Here is a 26,840-nt window from a genome sequence, read left to right as displayed (position 1 = left end):
CCCTCAAATGCTAAGGAAAAATAGGACAGAATAGCAAGCAAAAGGGGTCCGATGGTACTCACCGCTTGGCAATAGTCAATGGTCCCTTCGTGGTCACCAAAATGTGTCCAGAATTGGTTCCTTCTGGTGGGTTCTTGGTCTCGCTGACTTCAAGAATGAAGCTGCGGATGCTTGCGGTGAGTGTTAAAGTTCTTAAAGATGGTGTGTCCAGAGTTTGTTCCTTCAGATGTTCAGATGTGTCCAGAGTTTCTTCCTTCTGGTGGGTTCATGGTCTTGCTGACTTCAGGAGTGAAGCTGCAGACCTTCACAGTGAGTGTTAACAGTTCATAAAGGCGGCACATCCGGAGTTGTTCATTCCTCCCGGTGGGTTTGTGGTCTCACTGGCTTCAGGAGTGAAGCTGCAGACCTTTTGGTGAGTGTTACAGCTCATAAAGGCAGTGCGGACCCAAAGAGTGAGGAGCAGCAAGATTTATTGTGAAGAGTGAAAGAACAAAGCTTCCACAGCATGGAAGGGGACCCAAGCGGGTTGCCGCTGCTGGCTCGGGTGGCCTGCTTTTATTCCCTTATTTGGCCCCACCACATCCTGCTGATTGGTCCATTTTACAGAGTGCTGATTGGTGCGTTTACAAACCTTTAGCTAGACACAGAGCACTGATTAGTGCATTTACAATCCTTTAGCTAGACAGAAAAGTTCTCCAAGTCCCCACTCGACCCAGAAGACCAGCCAGATTCACCTCTCAATTTGATACATAAATCTTTAACTGCCGTTGAATTTATTCTCTTAGAATAAATTTCCGGAAGTCTAATTAATGGCTCAAAGAGGATGAATTTTTAATGTTACTAATTCATATTGCTAAATTCATTTATAATATTCTATACCAATGTGTATTCTGATTCATTTGGGATTAACAGTCTTTCTCCATCCTTAATCATATTGGATAAAAATTAAAAAAAACTTGTATGTCACAAAATTATCATGGTTTTGAGACCATTCTTTAAGGGTCTCCTGATTTTGTATTACTTCATGTCTTGTATTATTCTCTTACCCCAGACTATCAATTCAAGGAGATTTTTAGAGCATACAGCCTTGGAAGATAGAAATAGTATCTCCCCTTAGGGCAGAAGGCAGGTTTGTTTGCCTCCACAGAATAAAGATAATGTCTCCCTCTAGGGGCAAAGGTTGGGCAGATTTGCTAGTAGCTTCTTTTAAGTTTGGGGATTTCTGAGCTCAGGGCTCCTCTGCTGTGGAATGAACCACTGTGTGTACAACAACCCCCTGGGCTGCTCTGAGACTAGAGGGGTGAGGGGAAGCAATGGAAATGTAAAGCTGATGCTGGTGGCTGTGCTGTAATCATGTACTTCATCTCTTACCCAGGAGTCTTGTGTCTTCTGCCAGTATTTATGAAACTGAGGCAGGTTACCTTGTTAGCTTGCAAGCTGGGTAAAATCTCACAGTTCTTGGCAATCATTTCTGAGCTGGGTTTTGAGGACTTAGCAGGTTTCCCTTTGGATAGTAGGGGAAGGGTATTGCAGGCAGAGGGAGCGGCTCTTATTCATATAAAGGCAGAGACAGATTATGGGGGGCTTTGTGGAGGATTTTTTTTTCTTTGAGATGGAGTCTCGCTTTGTTGCCCAAGCTGGAGTGCACTGGTGTGATCTTGGCTCACTGCAACCTCCGCCTCCTAGGTTCAAGAGATTCTCCTGCCTCAGCATCCCGAGTAGCTGGGATTACCGGCATGCCCACCAAGCCTGGCTAATTTTTGTATTTTTAGTAGAGACGGGTTTTCACCACTTTGGCCAGGCTGGTCTCGAACTCCTGACTTTAAGTGATCTGCCTGCCTCTGTCCCCTAAAGTGCTGGAATTACAGGTGTGAACCACCGCGCTCGGCCCTGGAGGATTTTATTCTGTGTTTAAAACACAGAATAAAAGACAGGAAGTGGGGAAGACAGTGGCAGGACAACCAGTTAGGACGCTGTTACAGTAGTCCAACAAAAAGACTGCAAACTAGAGGAGGAGCTTCTGAGGAAGAAAGGAGTCATACATGGGAAAAATGACATTGGCTCTGGACAACTCAGAGATGTCCTGCAGGAAAAATCTTCAATCCTCCTTGCACTCAAGAGGGGAGTTTGACCCTAGAGATGGTGTTTTGGGGAACAGAGTATATATAGTAGTGAATTCAGGTGAATTCATATGAAAGGAGAATGGAGTGGAGATGATTTGGTATCACAGACCTGAAGCCTCTGGAGGCTTCTAGAGGATGGGTAGATAATACAGTATTAACTAGGGAAGTGGACCAGGTATAAAACTTCCCCCAAAGCAGCTATACGTTCTAGAGATCTTTGTGACGTATGTTTATTTTACCTTAAGAGGAGAGATTTCTGATTTTCTACCTAAAGCATCTGTATTTCAAGTGTACCATGGTTGCTTTAAATTTGTTGATGAAGTCCATAATGAACATAAAGGAACCATTTCCCCCAAAGGTCAAAGCAAGTGTCCACCTTTTAGGGTGACTTTCACCTTTAGATCCCTTCCTTAGATCTCACAGCATTGGCCTCACCAGAATCCAGGTCCACACAGACCACATCTTTTTTTTTTTTTTTTTTTTTTTAAGAGGTGGAAATTTGGATTTTATGCTTAAGCCTTTCTAAAATTGTAAAAGCCGAGGGCCGGGTGTGGTGGCTGACGCCTGTAATCCCAGCACTTTGGGAGGCTGAGGTGGGTGGATCACTTGAGCCCAGGAGTTTGAGACCAGCCTGGGCAACATGGTGTGAAACCCTGTCTCTACTAAAAATACAAAAATTAGCCAGGTGTGATGGCACGTGCCTGTAGTCCCAGCTACTTGGGAGGCTGAGGCAGGAGAATTGCTTGAGCCCGGAACGTGGAGGTTGCAGTGAGCTGAGATCACGCCACTGCACTCTAGCCTGGGCAACAGTACGAGACTGTCTCCAAATAGATAAATAAATAAATAAAATTGCACAAGCCAGATTGAGCCCCTGGGCCAGCAGTTTGCAGCCTCTGACTTAACTGTGGTTTAGTAGCAGGAATCTGCTTACCCCGTGGTCTTGATGGTTCCATGAGAACTATGTGCAGAGGCATACATTGCTATGTAAACAAGAGGGCAAACTGGGGGCTTATATTTGCCCGTTAGAACAGATGATTTGATCACCATCCAAGCCCTGTTGTTTTATATTGAGCTTGATAAACATGGTTTTGGAACCAATGAGGTGGAACTGCCTGCTTGTCTTTCTTTCCTATTGTACGATGCATGTGAATAAGCCATTGTCAGGAAAATAAAACTCTTGTTTTTCACAGATACATAAGGTGGACTTTGATCCACGGATGTGTACCAAAATTGTAAAGTGGGCAAGTGTGTTTTTTGGCACCCCAAATCGAGGCATTCTGGGCCTTTTCCTTCCACCTTATTTGACTTCAACCCCACATCTACATGCTAGGGTGCTCTATGATCTCATCACATCAAAAGGCGGGAAGTAACAACAACAGCAAGTAAGTTGCTTTAAAAAAATTCACAGCGCCCTCAGAAATCCAATATGATCAAAAGCAGTTATCAGGACAGGCAGTGGTCTACATGGAATTTTGAGGAGGGTCTGATAATCACACCCTCCTGTGCCCATGTAGATGCTTAGCCTAAAAGGTTACTGGAAATCTGCAGAGTAAATGTCTCTGGAATTCTATCAGCCATGAGATGGGAAAGGCACAGAGAGTCTTTCCAAAATGCCACCTCCCCTGACTTACCTAATAAGAGCTCTAGAGAAAGTTGATACCACCAGATTTCTGAGTGTGCTGTGAATTTTTTTAAAGCAACTTATTTGCTGTTGTTGTGACTTCTCTCCTTTGTGTATCTGGTTTGAATATGTTTTTCACATGCTTTGAGCTCAGACGAATTTTTAACTCTATTCAATGATTAAAATGTATGGAACACTACAAGTTGCCCAGCACTGTGAGGGGCTGGTAAAGCCATTTCTACCTCAACTGGTCAGACAATGGCTGCACATGCTAAATTTTAGAATATTATATTTTTCTTTTTTTTTAAGATGGAGTCTTGCTCTTGTCACCCAGGCTGGAGTGCAATGGCAAGATTTCAGCTCACTGCAACCTCCCCCTCCTGGGTTCAAGCGATTCTCCTGCCTCAGCCTCCCAAGTAGCTGGGATTACAGGCGCCCACCACCATGCCCAGCTAATTTTTGTATTGTTAGTAGAAACAGGGTTTCACCATGTTGGCCAGGCTGGTCTCGAACTCCTGACCTCAGGTTATCCACCCGCCTCGCCTCCGAAAGTGTTGGGATTACAGGCGTGAGCCACCATGCCTGGCCTAGAATATTCTTTCAAAAAGGAATTTTTGATCTTCTGTTAAAGAGCTTTCAAATATGCTATACACCAGACATTCCAAATTTTATTAATTTACAGTTATATAGGTTGTGCAATCATATTTTGCATTAAGCTTTTTAATACAGCAAAATTTCCACAGTATCTCTCTATATAAATATATATAAGCGCATATATATATGATTTTGTTAAACAGAAAACATTGAAAAAAAGGGTAGGCATGATAGCTCATGCCTGTAATCCCTGCAGTTTGGGAAGCCAAGGCAGGAGGATCACTTGAGGCCAGGAACTCAAGACCAGCCTTGGTGAGACCATGTCTCTTTAAAAAAAAACACCAACAAGGCCAGGCACGTGGCTTATGCCTGTAATCCCAGCACTTTGGGAGGCCGAGGCGGGAGGATCACCTGGGGTCAGGAGTTTGAGACCAGCCTGGCCAACATGGTGAAACCCTGTCTCTACTAATAGTACAAAAATTAGCTGGGCATGGTGGCATGCACCTGTAATCCCAGCTACTTGGGAGGCTGAGGTAGGAGAATCGCTTGAACCCCAGGAGACAGAGGTTGCAGTGAGCTGAGATCATGCCACTGCACTCCAGTCTGGGCCGATAGAGTGAGACCCTGTCTCAAAAAAAAAAAAAAAAAAAAAGGAGTGTAGTTATCACAATCCAGATAGAGAAAGTTATACAGCATTAGAGGATCTCAGAGTTCTTGAAGTATTAACATTTGCTCTTTCAAATAGAGATTTTTTTATTGTTTTTACTAAAAAAAACTTAATAGACAAATCTTATTAAGTATTCATGTTCAACAGCTGTATTTATAGCTCATCATAAGCCTGCTCATTAAAATTTTTCTTTAAGGACTGAATTTATGTTTACCATTTACACGGGGCATGGTTATTCTCCTGTTATTTGTTTCTCTAAACTGAACTTGGAGCGAACCCATCCATTTTCCACCTCAAGGTGGAACAGGAAGATAAGGCAGATCTGAGGGCTCCTCAGTGTGAAGTTGGAAAACTCTTCTCTCTAAAACACACTAAAAGCCGAAGGCTGTTTCTTCAGTCTGAGGAAAGTCAGGTAATCCACATTTTCATTATAATGGGGTAGGGCTTTTTGCTTACCTTTGGAAAGAGTTGCTTTGGAAAGTGTCTGTAATTATCAACTAACAGCAGCATATTTTTGTTCCCTGTAAACTTTCTATTAAAGAAAATTAAGAACATGAAGTTACATGAAAAAACCCTCAATTTATGCCAAAAACTTCTATAGTAATTTTTTTTTTTTTTGAGACAGAGTCTGTGTTGCCCAGGCCAGAGCGCAATGACGTGATCTCAGCTCACTGCAACCTCTGCCTCCCTAGTTCAAGCGATTCTCGTGCCTCAGCCACCTGAGTAGCTGGGATTACAGGCATGCACCACCATCCATTTTTAGTGGAGACAGGGTTTCACCATGTTGGCCAGGCTGGTCTCAAACTCCTGGCCTCAAGTGATCCACTCACCTTGGCCTCCCAAAGTGCTAGGATTACAGGTGTGAACCACCATGCCCGGCTATATTAATTTTTTGATTCAATAATAAAAGTTAAAAGAATGTCTTCTGTTACTTACTGCAAATTTTTTCAAAAGGTAATTTAGCAACTGATCTAATTTAGCTTTTTTCTCAAGAAAACAAAAATCCTAGACACCAAATTCACTGTTTCAAAGGTAATCCAAAGATGTAGAAAATGGTCTATCATGGGCCACTGAGACATAGTTATATCATTGTGACCCTGCACCATTTCCTCCATGGTTCACAAGGCAAGAAAAAGTATTATAGCTAAATGTAGTTTGGAAACATCTTGATGTTCTAAAATAAACACATTAATTCACACTATAAATTACCTTGTACTTTACAAACTTTATTAAATAATGGACGTTACTAACTTTCATTATCTTATATACAGTATTTAAACTATGTTTTTCTAGATGCATTTTTTCCCCACAAAGAATAGAGCAGGTGAAAAGTAAACTTATATAAAAAAAATTGAACCTTCAGTACAGGAAACTAGTAAGAACTTGACATACTTTAAAGTACATATAACTTTTCCCCGTTATATACATCCCCACCCCACCTCTAAAACAAACTATTTTAAACAAAAGCAATTGATAACTTTCAGGAAAAAAATACAAACATGATTATATATATATATACACACAGCTCTCAAAATCTGTGTCCTGGCCAACAGAAATGATCTATAAATCTACACATTTGTCCTAAAACCTAAAGCCATGTAGACCTTTTATACAGTAAGATACCCACTTACATGCAGTGAGATGTATTCCTATAGGTGACATCAAAGTCATGCAACAAGACACTGGCGTGAAGAAGTAATTTCTGAGAGTCAGACAGAACAATAATATGAACTATATAGAATTGGATAATACCAATCAAAAAGCGAAAATGCGAAACAGCTTTCCTGGGACAAGAGTCAGGTAATTTTGTTCATAGGTAATACAAATGCACTTACACACACCTCTAAAAACATACTTTCTTGGCCGGGCGCAGTGGCTCATGCCTGTAATCCCAGCACTCTGGGAGGCCGAGGCAGATGGATCATGAGATCAGGAGTTCGAGACCAGCCTGGCCAACATGATGAAACCCCGCCTCTACTAACAACACAAAAATTAGCCAGGTGTGGTGGCAGGCACCTGTAATCCCAGCTACTCAAGAGGCTGAGGCAGGAGAATCGCTGGAACTGGGGAGGTGGAGGCTGCAGTGAGCCAAGATTGCACTCCAGCTTGGGCAACAGAGAGAGACTCAGTCTCAAGAAAAAAAACAAACAAAAAAACCAACCAAACAAAAAAACTTTCTTGTGGTACTTATCTTTTTTGATCATTTCATCTTGGAAACTCATATCATGTTCAAATAAAGACAATAAAGAAGGAATGTTTCCAGACCATGCTATTCAATGTGGACTTTCTTTTATAAGCTATGAGAAGAATACTTTGGAGAAGCAAGAAACTTGGGTTATTTTTTGTTATTTAAAAATAAAATCACATGCCTTAGGTACCTATTTGTAAGATAAAAACGCTCATATTCTATGTTTTACAGTTAAGAAAAAGAGGCATAGGACTTAACAAAGAGAAAAAGAATTATGTCACTTACTCAATATTACTGCTTACCTTTAAATGAAGAGCCCAGGCCCCTTTCCCTACATATATTATTGTATCTTTTAAAATAGAAACTAACAGCATGGGGGAGAGGCCATAGAATGTACACCTGATTAAAATGAGAATACAAAGGCCACCGCTTGAGAAAGCATTCTTGCTGCATTAATTGCAGTCTTCAATAAAATAGAATATGTTCATAAAGTTGCAATATATCTGCCTTCATTTTTCTCTTTAGCTTGATTTTGCTTTTTATTCAATGTCTTATTTTTGTTTGTTGCCTTTCATGAGGAGTTAGATCAGTACACAGTATCACAATGAAATGTGACAAATGGTCAGAATATAAAAGGTGTTATTAGTCAGCACCTAGTAACCAAAGATTTCATTCTTTAATATACCTGGAAACAACGAATAAAAGGCTCCCATGTTATGTATGGTTTAGGAAATAGATTCTTGCCCTATTCCTGCAGCCAGTGACTCCTCAGGGCCAGGATCACGTTGGTCATTTGGCAGAATCCCAAACTTAGGAGGGTGCATGTGCAAAGCGCTCTGGAAAGGATAAGTTTAAAGTGCTTTGTCTGATTTTAGCTCATGCTTAACTTTGTATTGATTAGAAACAGGCACACAAAATGGTCTGGTGGGATTTCAGTTTTGCTTTTTCTCTTTCAACTGTCATTTGAAGAGTTAAGTGGTTCCCAGAAGTCATCCCATCTTTTCTAATAGTTAAGTCAATCTGCATTTTATTGACCTTGGTTTTCTCTAAGCCAGTAAGGAAATCATTCATTTCACCCCAGAAATTATACTAGAAACATGATGAGCGGCTCGTTCTCTAGGCCTTGTCCAGGAATACAGGTAAAGGGTTCTGTGTACAGAAAATGGGTCCCGCTACATTTTAATTTTCAACAGTCACACAATTTCTGCATCAAAATGACATAAAAGAATACTAGCACAAAAACCCTAAAATGGGCACCTCAGACTGCAGTCCAATTACAGATCTCTGGCTTACGTTATCCTAAGGTGTTACCACAAATATAACCAAAATGTGAGATATAAGCATAATTCTTTCAACAGCTTTTGTTGCCTTTTAAAATGTGAAAAAGTCTCCTTGCTGCCTTTGCGTCACAGGATAAAACTACCTGGGCCTTCTGGATAACAGGAAAGGATTATTGCATTTCTTAAGGTGTGGGCACTATTGTCAGGTTATGGCTATCGTGTTAAAAGTCTAAAAACTTTCAAGTAAGACTGACTTACATGAAACATGAAGACACTCAGCATGAGAAAATATACTGTTGATGCCAACATGTGCTACAGTACAATCCTGGCTGCATCGTCAGCCATTTCAAAAAGTTGTGCTGTAAAAGAAAGTATATTTTACACCTCTGGTTCTTACAAAATTGTTTTAATCTGGTATACATAAAACACCTCATCAGTATCTGTAATGTTTTATGAGCAAAATAAGAAGTTGATTCAAGCAGTTATGAAGAACCTTAAGCAAAGCTGCTTGAACTGAGACACTGAAATTTTTCCCTTAGAGACTGGACAATATTTTGTTGATTGGGAGATGGCCCCCTCCAAAGATAGTCATTCAGTTTGTCAGAATCATTATATGGTGTCAGATATGGTGAAAGGCCAAGTTTGCTGTTAACCAGCTTTTTTGGAGTGCGCGGACTATTCAAAGAATGCGATGTGTTGCCGCTGCAGACATTATCAGAAAAGTCAGCATCCACAAACTTTGAGTCAGATTTCCTTCCACGATTGTGAGATAGCTCCAACTCCGACTCATCTTCTTCTGACTTGATTTCCACATAGTCATCTTCATCTCCATCAGTCTCTTTGAAATTGGAAAAATAATTCTGTGTTGCAATTTGGGCATTTAAGGGTAAATTTCTATTGACCACCACAACTTTCTGTGAGTCTTGGAGTGTGAGATCTGAGAGTTTTTCAGTGCCCTGTTGATGCGAGTCAGCAATATCTGGCAGCAAGTCCTGGTGACTCTCACACCTTGAACTTCTGTGTAAAGACAGCAGCTGCTGCTTTCCCACATCACTAGGGTAGTTGATGGAATCCATTGATTTGTTGATCAAGACGGAGGAAGATGACTGGGACCTGTGATAAGGCTGAGATTTAGCGCTGATCCCTTTCCGACCCAAGGAGTTGTAAAGATGGTCCTGACACCAGTTCTCTTTGTTGGGCTGACTTACTACCACGCTGCATCTCTGCACAGAGCCTGGCAGAGGGTCAGAGGTTTGAAGAGAAGGCACAGAGCAAGCTGCGGACAATTGCCTGGGAGTACTTTTTGTATTGATCTCAAACGTGGGATATCTTGACCTCAAGTCTTGCTCTGGTGGGAGACAGAAATCTGCTAACTCTCCATTACTATAGGTTGAATGCAGAAGCCAGTCTTCACTACCATGGTGGACCTGGGAAGGTGACGCAGACCTCAGGAGGGAGGATTCTTGAGGGCTGGCCCAGCCATCCTTCTGAATTTTCAAGGGAGACTCTCTGAATACAATCTGGTCATACAACTGGGAATACTCAGCAATCCTGGCACCTGGAAGGCAAATATTGAAACAGTAAATACACACAGGATAATTCCTATACGTGAAGATTAAAAATAAGAGAATAACATTCTAACCAACGTATTTTAAAATTTTGACAGCAGACAAGACTAACTGATGTCTAAGGATGAGTAATCTTTGAACTCTGAGCAACACACACACACACAAATCCATGGTTTAATATAAATAAAAATGCCACCTAAAAGTTCATTTAATTTCATCTAATTGTCCATTATTTTGTTTCAACAGCAGGTCTGCAAGTGTCCACTATATATAATGAAAGTTTCTAGTGTTCTTTATAAGCATAAAACAGTGTCAGTGCTGAAAACATGCATCATAAAAGTAAGAAAGTCAGCACTTCAGCCTGGTCAATGAAAAATCATTCAAGCAGTCTTTAAAAGCAGCATCGCAGGGCTGGGCGTAGTGGCTCACGCCTATAATTCTAGCACTTTCGGAGGCCAAACCAGGTGGATCACTTGAGGTCAGGAGTTCAAGACCAGCCTGGCCAACATGGTGAAACCCCATCTCTACTAAAAATACAAAAATTTAGCCAGGCATGGTGGCGTGCACCTGTAGTCCCAGCCACTTGGGAGGCTGAGGCAGGAGAATTGCTTGAACCTGGGAGGCGGAGGCTGCAGTGAGCCGAGATCGTGCCACTGCACTCTAGCCTGGGTGACACAGTGAGACTCCATCTAAAACAAAAACAAACAAACAAAAAAAGCAGCATGGCCACAATCCACAATGCAATGGCTACCCCTGGGTTCCCATCATTCTTCTTTTGTCTCAGACAGCTGCTCCTAGAGGAGTCAGCTCCTGGCTGTTCCTGCGCTTCTTGCTTCCAGGCAGCCCTCCACTGCCATTGTCTGGGGAACCAATGTCTACTAAGGAAAGTTCTCCCTTCAAGTGCTTCAAAACCACATGCATTGACTAACTCACATCTCATTTCACATCCCCAAGAAGCAGAGCACTAAAGCCTATGCCGCCAAGACATTAAGAAGGAACCGTCTGTGCATGTACTCAATAATCTAATGCTCTCTACTACTGGTTCAAGAATAGGACCTAACAGTTACTTCCACAAAAGCTTTTAACGCTTAAAATTAAGCCACAAGTCCATTCTCCCCTTTGCCCTGATTCTGAGTACAGATATTTCTAAATATTAATACATTAACCATGCTATGGGTAGGGGATTCTCTTCGGCTAGCAAAAATTTAAGATGGGAGCCCAGAGATGACAGTTTCAAGATCTGCCACCCTCCCCAATCCAGGTATCTGCACAACCACCCTAGAATCAAAAAACTCTAATGCAGGGGTGTCCAATCTTTTGGCTTCCCCAGGAGACATTGGAGGAAGAAGAATTGTCTTGGGACACACATAAAATACACTAACAGTAGTGATAGCTGATGAGCTTTTTAAAAATCTCAAAATAAAAAAAAACCCTTAATGTTTTAAGAAAGTTTACAAATTTGTGTTGGGCCACATTCAAAGCTGTTATGGGCTGCATGCAGCTGTGGGCCATAGGTTGGACAAGCTTCCTCTAACGCATCCTATATCTTGCTCAGACCATATTGACACAATCTCTGTGAAGGAAATGTATCCTATATATGACAACCAGCAGGTAACACTGTTTTCTTCTTCTTCTTTAAGCTATTTACATTTTTAATGATGTGTTATCAGTAAATTATTTCTTGAACTTAAACTACTAATAAATACTCATTTAGGTGAGTTTTGCCATTTCTTTTGAGTCTATCTTCTATGAGGAGAGAGAAACAACCTGTTATTGTGTGACCTTAATTGCAACCCCAATCCCTCACCCCCTATTCCCTGCGATCAAGGTAAATAGTCTAACTTCTCATTACAGACCTATACTCAGATCCTTTGAGTTTTCAACTCCAAATTCCTTGGAAGAACAGAGATTATTAGTGTTGAAATTTCTAGTTACAAAAACTTGAGAAATGATTCCATAAAAGGCGCAGTAAAGACTCTTAATACTAATTAGGGTTTAGCAACATCTTAACAGAAAGAGTGTAAAAGTCTCCACAGACACCAGTGTGCCCATGGTAGCCATCCTGAAACTATAATATTTCATTAACTATGAAACCCAATCAAAATCAGCTGGACCTTTAATATAGTCATTAGTTAGCAGACCTGCCTGAAAGGCAGATGGTCTGCTCAAGCCATTCTCAGATACAGTATAGCCCTGAGCCTGATCCCACAGCTGTATCAGGAAGGCTCTGAACTTCTACAAGGTTCCAAGAAGATGACAAGTTTGGAAAATGTAGCAGAACTTTAAAAACTCAAGCAAACTATTCCAGTATCAAAATTTAACCATTAAGTCTTGTAAGAACAATCAGATCCTGACTTTAGCCCAGATAATCTGAAATCACATATCATCCAAAATATCCACAGTATTTCCCAGGCCTTTGTCTTATTATACGCTCCTTGTCCTTTGCTTAATCACATCCTACTCATCTCTCAAGATTCTCCATAAGCCCTATCCTTCTCCTTACTTGAATCCTTTTCTGATTTCTCTCCTCTGAAGTATTATATAGTGTGTACCTAGCTGTTGCCTGTGTGTGCACACACACACATGCAGACACACACAATTTGTATTGCTGTGTTGCTAATTATTTTGTGTAGGTTACTTTATTTTCATTTTATGTTTTTTTGAGACAAAGTCTCACTCTATTGCCCAGGCTGGAGTGCAGTGGCACGATCTTGGCTCACTGCAATCTCCACCTCCCGGGTTCAAGTGATTCTCCTGCCTCAGCCTCCCTAGTAGCTGGGACTACAGGCGCCCACCACCATGCCTGGCTAATTTTTGTATTCATAGTAGAGACGGGGTTTTGCCATGTTAGCCAAGCTGGTCTCGAACTCCTGACATCAAGTGATCCACCGGCCTTGGCCTCCCTAAGTGCTGGGATTACAGGTGTGAGTCACTGCGCCTGGCCATTTTATGTAAGTTACTTTATTAGTCCCTGAGCTTTTCTTATCTTTTTTTTTTTTTTTTTGAGACAGGGTCTTATTCTGTTGGCCAGGCTAGAGTGGAATGGTACAATCATAACTCACTGCAGCCTCCAACTCCTGGGCTCAAATAATCCTCTTGCCTCAGCCTCCTGAGTACCTGGGACTATAGGCATGAGCCACTGTGCCTGGAAATTTTTAACTTTTAAATTTTTTGTAGACAGAAAGTCTTGCTATGTTGCCCAGGCTGGTCACAAACTCCTGAGCTCAAGCAATCTTCCTGCTTTGGCCTCCCAAAGTGCTAGGATTACATGTGTGAGCCAGGTCGCCTGGCCTCTGAGCTTTGGTCTGGGAGAACAATGCTGTACATTTTGTTCAACTCCCTATAGAGGACCTAGCACGGTTTTAGACAGAAAGTGGTCTCAATAACTAATTCATTACTCAGAATTTTTTTTCACTCCCTTCTTTATTTTACTGATTTTTTAATTTTTTTGAGATGGAGTCTCACTCTGTTGCCCAGGCTGGAATGCAGTGGCGCAATCTCGGCTCTCCGCAACTTCCGCTTCCCAGGTTCAAGCGATTCTGCTGCCTCAGCCTCCAGAGTAGCTGGGATTACAGGTGCCCGCCACCACGCTTGGCTAATTCTTTGTATTTTTAGTAGAGACAAGATTTCACCATGTTGACCAGGCTGGTCTTGAACTCCTGACCTCAAGTGATCTGCCCGCCTCAGCCTCCCAAAGTGCTGTGATTATAGATGTGAGCCACTGCACCCAGACTCCTTTTATTTTAAGCCTACTTTTAAAAAGGGATGCACTTTCCTGAGACCATACCACTGGAAGTGGAAAGGTGGCCTGGAAATCAGGTCATAAGCAGAAAAAGTGGAAGCAAGAAGACAGCTAAAATGCTTCCTATAGATAACTCATAATGGGAACAGTTTATCTTTGGATGATAGAGTTGACCATTTATCAATTTGGAATAAAAGGTATCTCACTAGTAGGCAATACAGGTGTGAGTCACTGTGCCTGGCCATACAGGTGTGAGTCACTGCACCTGCTGATCTAAGGGGTTTTTTGTTTGTTTCAGCTTGACCTTCTAAGAGAGTCTATAGCTTGTGTGACATCTATGTGAACAAGAGACAAGCTTCCAGAGCTCCAGCTGTAATTAAACAGATTCTATTAGCCAGATGTACAGGGAACAGCCAGCCTGAGATGACATCTCTGGCCTAAAAAGCTTAGTATTAGTCAGCTGAGTTGAGGCTCCCCCATATCCTTAGTTCTAGTATTAACAGTTGTATAGAATATATACATTATGACTACATGACAATCGCAAGAATGTCTCTGGTTTATTGCCTTTTTTGAGATTTGAAAATTGGAGTTCTTATGATCTCAGACAAAAATTTAGAATAATGTTTGCCAAGGGAAATATCAAACAACATTTTAATCCTCCAGACAGAGGATTAAAATCAATGTTTCTGATGTTGCTCGAGATGCAGACAAAAGCATAAAATTGTGCCTTCCCTACTCTACACAAGGAGGAAAATTTCTCAAGCCTGTATGGGGTTTTCTCCCATGTGAAACATCACCAAAAAACCCAGAAACCCAAAGGCCTCCTTGCTCTCAGAGACTATCAGGAGGGAGGTCTGATGGAACAAGATGGCCAGCATGCTATGACAGGCTCTAAGATGTGGGAGCAACTGGACCTGGTTGGGTGATTTATAGGCAGAAATCTGACCCGGGGCCTGGAGACCCCGGCTAGAGAGTTCAATAAAGATGCTCGAGAGTTTCGGCAGGTGAATAAGGTGCTCCTCCTTCCGCACAGCACCGAGAGCAAGCTCCTGGCAAAGCGGCAAGGCCCACACGGAGAAGTCTGGAGAATCGGTCCATTCGATTACGACGTCCTGTGCCCAGATAAACAAGAAAGAGAAAAGGAGTCATCATGTCAACTGACGGAAAGCCTAGTGGGCACAGGAAGTGGTCTCCATCACCCAGCTGGACGAGGTGTGGATATAACTCGTCAGGTCCTAGGGACGTGCCCCTGCCAGATGGCGGGGAAGACAGCACTCCCAGAAGATGACTCGGGAGCGATTTCCTCCTCCTTGCTGGGGAGAACGTCGACAGGAGCCCACCATGTCAAGAAAGGACCCAGACGCAAAGCTGAGAAAAGATCCTGGGGCATCCCAAGACAACACCAGCAGGCAAAACAAAAAGGAGAGCCAACCAAAAGTGAAAAGAAAACCCCAATGTGAAATCATTTAATACTTAAAAGGTGGGTAAAAAAGAAGACTATTTGAGGTAGTCGTAGGCCCTAATGATTCGGTATCAAAGGACATGCTTCTATCAAGATTGGAGCTTTGTATTTTAACAGATGGTCCATATTCAAAACAACCTGGCCCAGGGAATTACTACTTTTTCAGTGGTAGTCTGTGGGCATAACCCATCATCATCAAAAACTTCAGCATTACATTTCCTCTTATGCTGAGGAGCCCCAACCCAGACTTAGTCAGTGCTTGCAATTGCCAATATACAACTGTTTCTAAGGCCATATATATTCCCCTACCCCACCAAAATTGTCCTCCTGCAGCGGGAACTCAGTCACTTTCCCTGTAACAGCAAACCAGCTTAGCAATGCTAGCATCAGAATAGGGACTTGAATTACTCATAGCGCATCACGGCAAGGAGAAAAATACATGCATTCTAGTCTCACATGCATACAAAACCTTCATTTGATTAAAAAGAAGAACTCAGAGTCTGTGAAATCCTTCAGGCATCAATTCCAGCACTTTGTTTCCCTATCTGTTAAGAAATTGTACTGAAGATTAAAACTTTAGACAATTCTTAAATACTCTCACACTTAAAAAAAAAAGTTCCCTACAGATTCTTGTTATGTAACTTGTGGATTCATTTAAGATTTGGATATGCCCTTCCTATTCTTCAGTTTCCATGGATGTCAGTAAGTCAGTCCCAAAGACAGCATTTAATAGTTAGTGGCATCAACCTGTCCCAGTGTGCTGATAATGAAGCTAATGATCAGAGCCTGTCCTAATACTAAGCCATCACCCAGCTTTCACTTTTAATTGTAGAATAGACTCCTCTCATTTGATACTAAGGTGGTCCTTTGTTAGAAAATCTGGGGCAGGATTTCTTAAAATATGATGAAAAGGGCATACTATTTGAAATGCATATTCCTGAGCCTATAGCCAGAAATCTCTCTCTGCCTGGAGGTAAAAGCTCCTCAGGCAAGAGCCACTACCTTTGGACTTTTCTTTCTATGACAATCAGGGGCTTTATTACACAGCTAGGCTCTTCCCCAGAGATCAGTGTTAAATTTTGGCCCTCAAAAAAGTCTAACCATGAGCATCTCATTCCCATAGTCCTGATCCTACAATATCATACCTAAGATTCTGGTTTGGTTGTGCTCCACAAACGAGTCTAACTAAAGCCTTAAACTCAGAAGCATATATGAAAATACTAAATGAGATAGTGTTAAATGCATTACAGCAGCTATTTTAAAAAATTGAGCAGTAGGCTAGGTGTGGCGGCTCACGCCTGTAATCCTAGCACTTTGGGAGGCCAAGGCGGGAGAGTCACTTGAGCCCAGGAGTTTGAGAGCAGCCTGGGCAACATGAAAAAATCCCATCTCTACAAAAAAACCACACACACAAAAAAATTAGCGCGGCGTGGTGGTACACACCTGTAGTCCCAGCTACTAGAGAGGCTGAGGTGGGAGGATCACCTGAGCCCAGGAGGCAGAGGCTGCAGTAAGCCATGTTCATGCTACTGCACTCCTGCCTGGGTGACAGAGCCAGACCCTATCTCAAAAAAAAAAAAAAAAATTGAGTAGTAATGGAGATATGTGAGAAAACCATTGATTTATAGTGCGAGCAACCAAGGAAAGTACAATGGCTGGCGTGGTGGCTCACACCTGTAATCCCAGCCCTTTGGGAGGCTGAGGCAAGAGGATTGCTTGAGCCCAGGAGTCGAGACCAGCCTGGGCAACATGGTGAAACCCCTTCTCTACAAAAAATGTAAAAAGTAGCTGGGCATGGTGGTTAGTGCCTCTGGTCCCACCTCAGGAGGCTGAGGTGGGAGGATTGCTTGAGCCTGGGGAGGCTGAGGCCACAGTGAGCTGTGATTGTGTCATTGTACTCCAGCCCGGGTGACAGTGAGATCCTGTCTCAAAAAAAAAAAAAAAGTATGCAAAAAAACCCCTCTTTTTGTTAGCACGAGTTGGCATTTTTGTTGAGATCCTGAAGCCAGAAACAATGTTATTCTATATGCTTCCAAACCTTAGAAGACTATACACACTCCTCCTCCTCCTAAAAAATTACTGATATACTGGAAAAGTTGGAGATATCACAGGTTAAAACTGATTGCTTTTTTCATACTTTAGATTACCTTAGAGAAAACTCTTTCTTAAAATATTATCTCTGCAGTTACGATGTTACATGCGCACCACCACCCTCTGAGGCCAAATCATGCTACAATGTGCATAATTCATAGGAGGTGATGTGAGAAAGGCCAGTATGGCTTTGTCTGTGGTCTTACTTTGAGATGACAAAGCTTGAGTGTCAGTGTTCTCACAGGTGTGTCCGTTTTAAGGACATCTGAAATCTGAAAACCGCTCTCCCCTCTTACTTTGGAGAAGGAAGAAGGGCAGGGTGCACATACCAACGGCGGGCCCTCCTTGCTTCTTCTCTTCCAAGATGGCAGCCAGGTCTTTGTGCATGGATTTCTGATGCTGACTGGCCGGCGGCTGCTCCAGCTCCGGACTTTTCACTTTTAAAAGTTGATTCGCCTTCTTAATCTTCTGACTGTACTGCCGAGCCATCATAAACACCCTACTTTTTGTCTTATCTGTGGCCTCCATCCTCAGGTCAGGGTTTTCTGGGTCTGTTTGAGACAGGCCACTGTTGGTCAGGTCGTAGGGATTGTCCATGAGGGGCATTTCACTAGCCAGAGAAAGCCGGTTAAGGCTCATAAAGGAGCCTTCTTTAGAAATCAGGTCTTCCTCAAAGGGGCAGTTGGCGCGGCTGGCTCTGCCAGCCCTGCTCTTCACGGGCGCGAGGAGAGCCTGGCTCTCAGGCAGGGACAGCGTGGACACAGAGCGCCCCACGTCCCGGCTCAGCTCAGGGGTGCTCTCTGCGTGCAGCCTGTCTGGCACATCATCCTTGCTCACAGGAAACGCTGCCAGGAGACGGTCTCTGGCCTTGTCTTCATTTTTCTTGATGTAATTTTCCAGGTCATTCCAGATTTCATCTACTTCTTCGGACAGTTTATCAGATACAGGCTTATGAGGCATAGACAAGTTACCGCTGGGAGAGTCGTACAGCAAACTCAGATAACCATGATCGGGAGTGGCCTGATGGTAAGGGGCTTCGTCCTCACTGAACTGGAGGCTGTCTTGGGAAACAAATGGCCTCAGGCTGTCACAGCACACGAAGTCGGCCTCCAGACCCAAAAAGGTGCTCCGCTTTGCACGCTTTAGGCTGCTGCACTTAAAACCCAGCGACGGAGGATCTGGGAGCCCTATGGTGTCATAGATGTTCTCCTCAACCGCTTGGAGTTCATGCGTGCTTTGGCTGGATGCCTCTCCACCTGAGAGGGCGCCATCTGTTTGTGCGTAAAGAGAGCCCTTACTGTGGCCAGCTTGCCTCTTTGTGAAGGCTAACTCTGGGGTGCTCTTGGGGCGAACGGAGTCCCTGGCTGATTTAGAGGGAGTGGATTCAGCTTCTTCCCGCTTAGCAACCATTAGTTTTAAGTCCTCATAACTGATGTTATCATAGACATGGTCTATGTCATCAATAGTCAACTCTATGGATGACCCAAAGGGAGTCATCTCCTCCTGCCCTTCTGTTTTGGGGCCATTCTGCAGTTCCCTAGTTCTGTCACTAGTTCCTATTTCAGGAGGGCACGTGTTGCTCTCCCCAGCACTGCTGGCCCGCCTGACAATCCTGTGACCAGAGCTGGAGGTCTCTGTGGACTCCATCTGTCCCATATGCCAGCTGCAAGGGCGACTAGAAGTGCTATCTTCACATAGTCTGGTAGAGTTCAGATCTGAGGAGGAAAATGACGGCACGAACATCTGATAATCATCTTCGTCATCCTCATTCTCCTGCGGGGACCGTCGGCTGGGAAACAAGGCTTGCCTGATCTGGTGATCGGTCCAGATGTTTCTGAGAGCTCCACCTGCTCGAAGCACGCTAATCATGGTAGAACTGCTAGGCTGACTATTTCTCTGGGCAGGAGACGGCCTTGCTGAAGACAGCTGGGGAGATCCTTCCTCTCTAGAAACCTGAGGAAGATGGAAACATATCAACTGAATCACAGCACCATGGAGAAGACACATAACTCAGGAATTTCTCCTGTGTTTACACACTGCCTCCCCCACTAGGCTTTAATATTCTTTTATTTTTTTCTGAGATAGGGTCTTGCTGTCTTACCCAGGCTGATCTCAAACTCCTGGGCTCAAGCAATCCTCCCACCTCAGCCTCCCAAGTAGCTGGCACTACAGGTGTGAACCACTGCACCTGGCTGAGTGTTTAACTGACTTGAAAAGCACTTCAGATATTTTCAAAAAGGGAAGGACAGGAACTAATATATACTTAGAAACTAGGCTGGGCAATGTGCAGACATTCTCCAAACTTAATATTCACAATCATTTTATGAATTAGGTATGATCATACCAATTTCACAGTAAGGAAATCTAGGTTCCTAAAGGTTCAGTAACTTGCTCTATCTAGTCAGTAGTAAGACTACTGCTAGAACCCAGGTCTAACCCCAAACCCCTTGCCCCAAAGCATGATATAAGCTAAATACAGAAAATTCTTAGATTCTTCAAATAAGTCTGGTGTACACTTGGCAAATATTCATTGCATAAATTAATATATATAGAAGTTAAGGGCCATGCTATCTGTTCTATTTGAGACTTTCTAAGGAGCTTTAGAGCCAGTGCTTGTCTCCTAGCAGTTTTATCATGGTTTCTAGTATACCAAAAGCCCCTTCTGCTGACCCGACCACACACTCCAAGGATTTCTCTTAAATCTGCAGACCCACCACGAACATGGCCAGCATTACCTTGGTTTATAGACTCTAGGCAAAGAGTTTTTATTGTAGGAATGTAATTTAATCCTCTGTTCATTTAATGACATTTTTACTTATTTCAAAATACATTTAATTAACATTTAGTTGCCTATAAGGAAGTAAAATAGGAACAATATTAATAATTTTTTAATTTTTATTTTTTTGACACAGAATCTCACTCTGTCGCCCAGGCTGGAATGCAGCCTGGGTCCCTTGGCATGATCTTGGCTCACTGCAACCTCTGCCTCCTGGGTTCAAGCAATTCTCGTGCTTCAGCCTCTGAAGTAGCTGGGATTATAGGTGCCTGCCACCACGCCTGGCTAATTTTTGTATTTTTAGTAGAGACAGGGTTTTGCTGTGTTGGCCAGGCTGGTCTTAGACAAACTCCTGGCCTCAAGAGATCCGCCCACCTCGGCCTCCCAAAGTGCTAGAATTATAGGCCTGAGCCACTGCACCCAGCCAAATTAGTGATTTCTAATCAAAGAAAACAATGAGGTCTTTTATAACTTGGAACCCTTCTGGATGGAGCTCGGTGGTGCAGACAGGAGCAGATTACCCTCTGATTCTATTCTGCAGACAGGATTAACTTCAAAGGCTTGAAAGGGTTAAGACCTAATTAGTACCAGGGACACATATTCTAATAAAACACTATAGTAACCTATTGGAAATGTCAAATAAGCAAGAACTTTTCATCACATGTCAATGAAAATGGGATATATGTTAATTGGAATATCTATTAGAGAGGGAAGAGAGGAGTAGAGAGACAATAATGGAATTTCATCCTAAATGTTATTTTTCTATTAAAACTTAAGCAATTCAATTAGCCATTTATTTCTTTTCACACATACATACACACACAATATTTATACCTAATGTTTGTTCATATATGTTTTTCACATTCTTTAATATCTTTCTCTTCACTTTACTCAGACTGCACTGGTATAATGTTATAAAAATACAGGCACCCAGTAACTACTTTTTATAAAGTAAAACAAGGTTAATATTAACTAGTTAAATTATGACAAAACATTTTTAAAGTGTAATAAAATTATTTTGTGTTTCTCACAACAGCCAAAAGTGATCCTTCCTAAGATCGTCCATCCCAGAAAATTCCCATAGGTTTTAGAAAATTAGGAAACCTGAACTGTTAATATTGAAGTATCTTTTTTTTTTTTTTGCCATACAAATGGCTGGTTTTAATTTTTTTTAGAGGAAATACTATAATTTAAAAAAAAGAGTTCCAAAATATTTAACAGAATCTCCAGCAATGATTATTTCCAAAATGTAAAGATTTGAAACATAATTTATACAAAACTAAAAACCACAAGGATTCATTCTTGCTTTTTCCTTTTTTAAAAAATCCAGACAATTTGTCACAAGAAAGTTCGGCATGTGATAGCAGCTGTAGCCTCAGTCACCCTCGGAATCGCTGTCCCTCTTCATGAGGACAGAGCGCCACACTGAGGACAGCAACACGTCTTCAATCGGCTTCTTAGGGTTTTCCTCCAGGTCTGTCGTAATTGCTCCAGATTCAGACAGTTTCCATTCCAACTCATCTCTTGTCAGGTTCATGCCGCCAAACACTCAGAGGACCAATAAACTGAGCCTTGATATCTCCTTCCAGGTAAACAAATATTGTGGGCAGATTCCTATCAGGATAATTGGGTATGCAGGTTGTTGAAATGGCTTTGATAAATTTGACATCAGGAAACTTCCTGGCAAGTCCACTGAGGTGCTGATTTATCAGGGCACAGAGGGGAATTCCTTGTTTGTAAAGGTGCAAGATGACCCACAAGCCCTCGCCAGCTATGGTAACTTCTTGAACATAATCCTTCCCTGAGATCTCCAAAACTTCTCCAAATTTATTCTTCAGTTTAGTTGCTTTCCACTCAGCCAGTCTCTGCCGTCAGTACATTTCAATAGCACATTCATCCTCCTCATTAAACTCGTCTTCATGATCCTCCAGCTCTTCCAAAGTCATATCTTCATATGTTTTCACCACTGACTGCTGGAGGATGCGCTGCTCCTCTTCTGCCTCCTCTTCCAATTCTTCCAATTCTTTCCTTGTGGGGTAAGAAACCCTTTTTGCATAAGATGTCATTCCACTCAGTGTCTGCGTTGGGGTCCTGCATCTTGTTTCCAGTTCAGTTGCTCAAGCCAGCTGTGCCGCTGAAGTATCTTTTTAAGGTAATTACACTTGAAATGAAAAAAAGCAGTTTTGGCCAGGCACAGTGGCTCACGCCTGTAATCCCAGCACTTTGGAAGGCAGAGGCGGGAGAATCACCTGAGGTCGGGAGTTTGAGACCAGCCTGACCAACATGGAGAAACCCGTCTCTACTATAAATACAAAATTAGCTGGGCATGGTGATGCATGCCTGTAATCCCAGCTACTTGGGAGGCTGAGGCAGGAGAATCGCTTGAACCCAGGAGGCGGAGGTTGCAGTGAGCCGAGATTGTGCCACTGCACTCCAGCCTGGGCAACAAGAGCGAAACTCTATCTCAAAAAAAAAAAAAAAAAAAAAAAAAGAAAGCAGTTTTTTGGAAGCTGTAAATTTACATCAAATTAATCATTAGGAAAACTGAAGACACTCTTAAATTAAGAAGTAATCATCTGGGCACGGTGGCTCATGTCTGTAATCCCAGCACTTTGGGAGGCCAAGGCAGGCAGATCACTTGAGCCCAGAAGCTAGAGACCAGCGTGGGCAACATGGTGAGACACCCCGTCTCTACAAAAAAATTTAATAAAGAAAGAAGAAAGAAAAGAAAGAGAAAGGAAAGAAAGGAAATAAAGGAAGGAAAGGAAGGAAAGGAAGGGAAAGGAAAGGAAAGGAAGAAAGAAACAGAAAGAAAGAAAGAGAGAGAATCAGGCTGGACACGGTGATACACACCTGTAATCCCAGCACTTTGGGAGGTGAAGGTGGGAGGATCACTTGAGTTAAGGAGTTTAAGACCAGCCTGAGCAACATAGTCAGACCTTGTCTCTACAAAAAATGAGAGTTAGCCGGGCGTGGTGGTGCATGACTGTAGTCCAGTTACTTGGGAGGCTGAGGTGGGAGGATTCCTGAGCCTGGGAGGTTGAGGCTACAGTAAGCTGAGATCGTGCCACTGCATTCCAGCCTGGGTGACAGAGCAAGACCCTGTCTCAAAATAAATAAACAAATGTTTAAAAAAAATAGGAAAGAATCAGCATATGTTGGTCACAATACTGAAAGTCATGGTAAAAACTGCAATTACTTTTGCACCAACCTAATAATTTCGATACGTCAGTTTTGCCACAGCCTGAATGAACTTTTTTCCTGTCCTTCCACATTCTCAGCATTTGAGCTATTTAACAATGATATTAGCTATCATGTTTTTATTTTTTGAGACAGAGTCTCACCCTGTTGCCCAGGCTAAAGTACAGTGGCACAATCTCGGCTTACTGCAACCTCCACCTCCCGGGTTCAAGTGATTCTCCTGCCTCAGCCTCCCAAGTAGCTGGGACTACAGGTGCATGCCGCTATGCCCAGCTAATTTTTTGTATTTTAGTAGAGACGGGGTTTCACTGTGTTGGCCAGGCTGATCGTGAACTCCCAAGCTTAGGCAATCCGCCCGCTGCGACCTCCCAAAGTGCTGGGATTACAGGTGTGAGCCACCGCGCCCAGCCTTTTTTGCTCTTGTTGCCCAGGCTGGAGTGCAATGGCACGATTTCAGCTCACTGTAACTTCCACCTCCTGGGTTCAAGCAATTCTCCTGCCTCACCCTCCTGAGTGGCTGGGGATTACAGCTGCCCACCACCACGCCCAGCTGATTTTTTGGTATTTTTAGTAGAGAGGGGTTTCACCATGTTGGCCAGGCTGGTCTCAAACTCCTGACATCAGGTGATCCAACCACCTCAGCCTCCCAAAGTTCTGGGATTACAGGCGTGAGCCACCGTGCCGGGCCGATATTAGCTATCATTTATAGAACACTTGCTTTGTGCCAAATATTCCATTAATAAGCACTTTTAAGAACATGTTGCATTTAATCTTTTTTAACAGTTCTGTAAATTAGGAAACTAAGTCCTGGTAAGGTTAAGCAATTTGCCTGTAGTCACACAGTTTATAAATGGCAGAAACGGATTTGAATCCATGTCTTAATCCACAGCTTATACATGAGCTTAACCACCTCATACACACATGTACGCAGCCTCAGAATATATATTCTGGGAGAAATATTAAGCTATTATTAAGGAATAGTTCCTGTTATAAACTACTTATTAATTTATTTATGAGACAGAATCTCACTCTGTTGCCCAGGCTGGGGTGCAGTGGCACTATCTCAGCTCACTACAACTTCTGCTTCCTGGCCGAAGTGATTCTCCAGCCTCAGCTTCCCAAGTAGCTGGGACCACAGGCACAAGCCACCACACCCAGCTCATTTTTGTACTTTTTTTTGTAGAGAGGGAGTTTTGCCATGTTGCCCAGGCTGATCTTGAATTCCTGAGCTCAAAGTGATCTGCCAACCTTGGCCTCCCAAAGTGCTAGGATTACAGGTGTGAGCCACCACACCTGGCTGTTACAAACTCTTTAATCATCAGTAAATCTGCTCTCCTTGAATTTAATACACCTTCAGCACATTCCTATTAGGAGATGGAATTTTATCACAAAAAAGCATGGATGTTTTCTTTCTTGCCTTTTGATTTCATAAGGTTTGGTTATGCCCATATGGACCTGGCTTGAGCACTGCTGTAGAATGTTTTCAAGCAGCTCCTGAGACTGAATCTCTAGAACTCTTTGACGGGGAGATTCCTTCTTTTAGCACTGAGAGGGCATGGCTCCACAATGCTACTATGGCTGCTTTGAAGAGCAGGGAGCCCTCTGCAGTGACCCCACTTATGAAACCAAAACCTTATGCCACATTTCAGGACAATGAACCAATTAATAAGTTTCACACGTTTCCAAACAAAAGCATGTACTACCTGAAAAAAAAATGCGCACACCTCAGCCAGGACAATCACTGAAAGGTAAGATTATGTTCAGCCGGGTGCGGTGGTTCATGCCTGTAATCCCAGCACTTCGGGAGGCCGAGACGGGTGGGTCACCTGCGGTCTGGAGTTCCAGACTGGCGTTGCCAACTTGGTGAAACCCCCGTCTCTACTAAAAATACAAAAATCAGCTGGGCATAGTGGCGGGTGCCTGTAGTCCAAGCTACCAGGCTACTTGGGAGGCTGAGGCAGGAGAATTGCTTGAACCCGGGAGTCAGAGGTTGCAGTGAGCCGAGATTGCACCACTGCACTCCAGCCTGGGCAACAGAGCGAGATCCAGTCTCAAAAGGAAAAAAAAAAAAAGACTACGTTGATTTTTAGACATTTTCTTGGTTTTAATGGAAAGATATAACGTTTATCAACAAGGTCGCTTTAGTTCTGTGCTAAGCCATGGTGGAAATGAGATTGTAGGGAGAGGTTTTCACAGCCATATTCTTCTAGATACAGAACATTAAACAAGGAGCCATGATCAGTTCTCTAAGAATTGTTAATTAAGCCAACTGATCAGTAGCCACACTGGACAAACCACTCAGGTCAGGAGAAAACACCTATTCTTCATAGGCAATACAGCTGGATATAGTATCTTCCAATACAGTATACCATTCTTATTCTCCCACTCCTAAGCTTTTCTCAGGGGAAGAAAAATCAAAACTTGATATGACAAAGTCTCATTCAATCATACGTCATCACCTCTTATGTCAGCAGCAGAACCATATTCTTAGAAGGGGGCCCCTCGCCCTTGTGAATGAAGACTCGCGCTTGGAGGAGGGAGTTATATCCAGGAGGCAGGGGCATTGGTCTTACACTGGTGGAGGCAAAGGACAATGTGAGGTGGCTCACGTGAGCACCGGGCAGGTATTACACCCTAAGGTAAGGTTACAGCCTCTGAGGTGTGATATGGGGCAGAGGATGAATAAATAATCACCATGGTTCTCAGATGTGGGCTGGGGAAAGGGAAGAAGTTGATAAGGATGAGTCTTTGCTTAAATCAAATGTAAATAATTCAAAATGTAAAATACCAAATTTCCAAAATGTAAAATAACTGTTGATACTTGGAATACGGGTTGGGGATGACAGAGATGGGGAAGGGACACCTATGAAAGGTGCCTGAAGTGAACATTTCCAAGTAAGAAATGAGATAGAGCTTACCTTTTGGATGTCTTGTGCTGTTTCTGAAAAATAAAAGTTTTTTTTCAAGTTTGAGAATGAAAATGTACCTCCTATATAAGTAAGCACTAATATTTTATAGAACTTAGAAACTTATTACTAGTAATTGAAGCCCAAGTGACTTCTGGGCCCTATAGATCTAATTTTCAGAAAATCCCTGTCAGCTCTCCCAGCTGCATACCCCCACACTACATCAAACAACCTTACATGCATCTGAGCACTAGTTGTCTTCCTTAATCCCTGACAGCCATTAACTAATTCATGTTCAAGATATTTCAAAAGCTTCCGAACAAAAATGTGTTGTTTCCTGAAAAAGAAACTGCACATGCCCCGTGCCATGACAATTATGTAAAGATGATATTGTTTCTGCTGATTTTTTTGACATTTTATTGGTTTTAACTGAAAGATGCAGCCTTCTTGCAAAGAAGGGGTGTTGCCAGTGGAATTGTGGGGAGAGATTTACATAGCCACATCCTTACAGAAGACACCCTTAGAGCTAGCCTAATTATGGGTGTCTCCCCTTTAAAGATGATTACGGAAGCATATGAAGTCCTTCCCTCTCCACAGATCCCATCCTCTGAGGAAACAACA

General features: G+C 42.7%; 1 protein-coding gene, 1 long non-coding RNA gene and 1 pseudogene across 6 annotated transcripts in view; 1 reads left to right on the top strand and 2 right to left on the bottom strand.

Moving 5' to 3' along the window:
- LOC134758783 (uncharacterized) overlaps positions 1–26,840 on the top strand; it is a 73,230-nt gene that overhangs the window by 8,691 nt on the left and 37,699 nt on the right. The gene's annotated exons all lie outside the window — the stretch shown is intronic.
- The window catches only part of PLEKHG1 (pleckstrin homology and RhoGEF domain containing G1), a 243,742-nt gene continuing 223,112 nt past the window's right edge, over positions 6,211–26,840 (bottom strand). For all 4 annotated transcript variants that reach the window (XM_019030088.4, XM_031012454.2, XM_055390848.1 and 1 more), the window contains 3 exons: positions 26,232–26,254; positions 17,666–19,289; positions 6,211–10,031 (listed from right to left, as the gene is read on the bottom strand). In XM_019030088.4, coding sequence (XP_018885633.2) covers positions 8,968–10,031; positions 17,666–19,289; positions 26,232–26,254 — 2,711 coding nt within the window. In that variant the 3' untranslated portion in view covers positions 6,211–8,967. The remainder of the gene's footprint in view (positions 10,032–17,665; positions 19,290–26,231; positions 26,255–26,840) is intronic.
- LOC101135650 (phosducin-like protein 3) lies at positions 21,326–22,482 on the bottom strand (annotated as a pseudogene).

Source organism: Gorilla gorilla, chromosome 5 (assembly GCF_029281585.2).
Source record: "Gorilla gorilla gorilla isolate KB3781 chromosome 5, NHGRI_mGorGor1-v2.1_pri, whole genome shotgun sequence".
Taxonomy (NCBI): domain Eukaryota; kingdom Metazoa; phylum Chordata; class Mammalia; order Primates; family Hominidae; genus Gorilla; species Gorilla gorilla.
The sequence above is the reverse complement of the archived record's forward strand: the minus strand, read 5'-3'. Positions and strand labels throughout refer to the sequence as shown.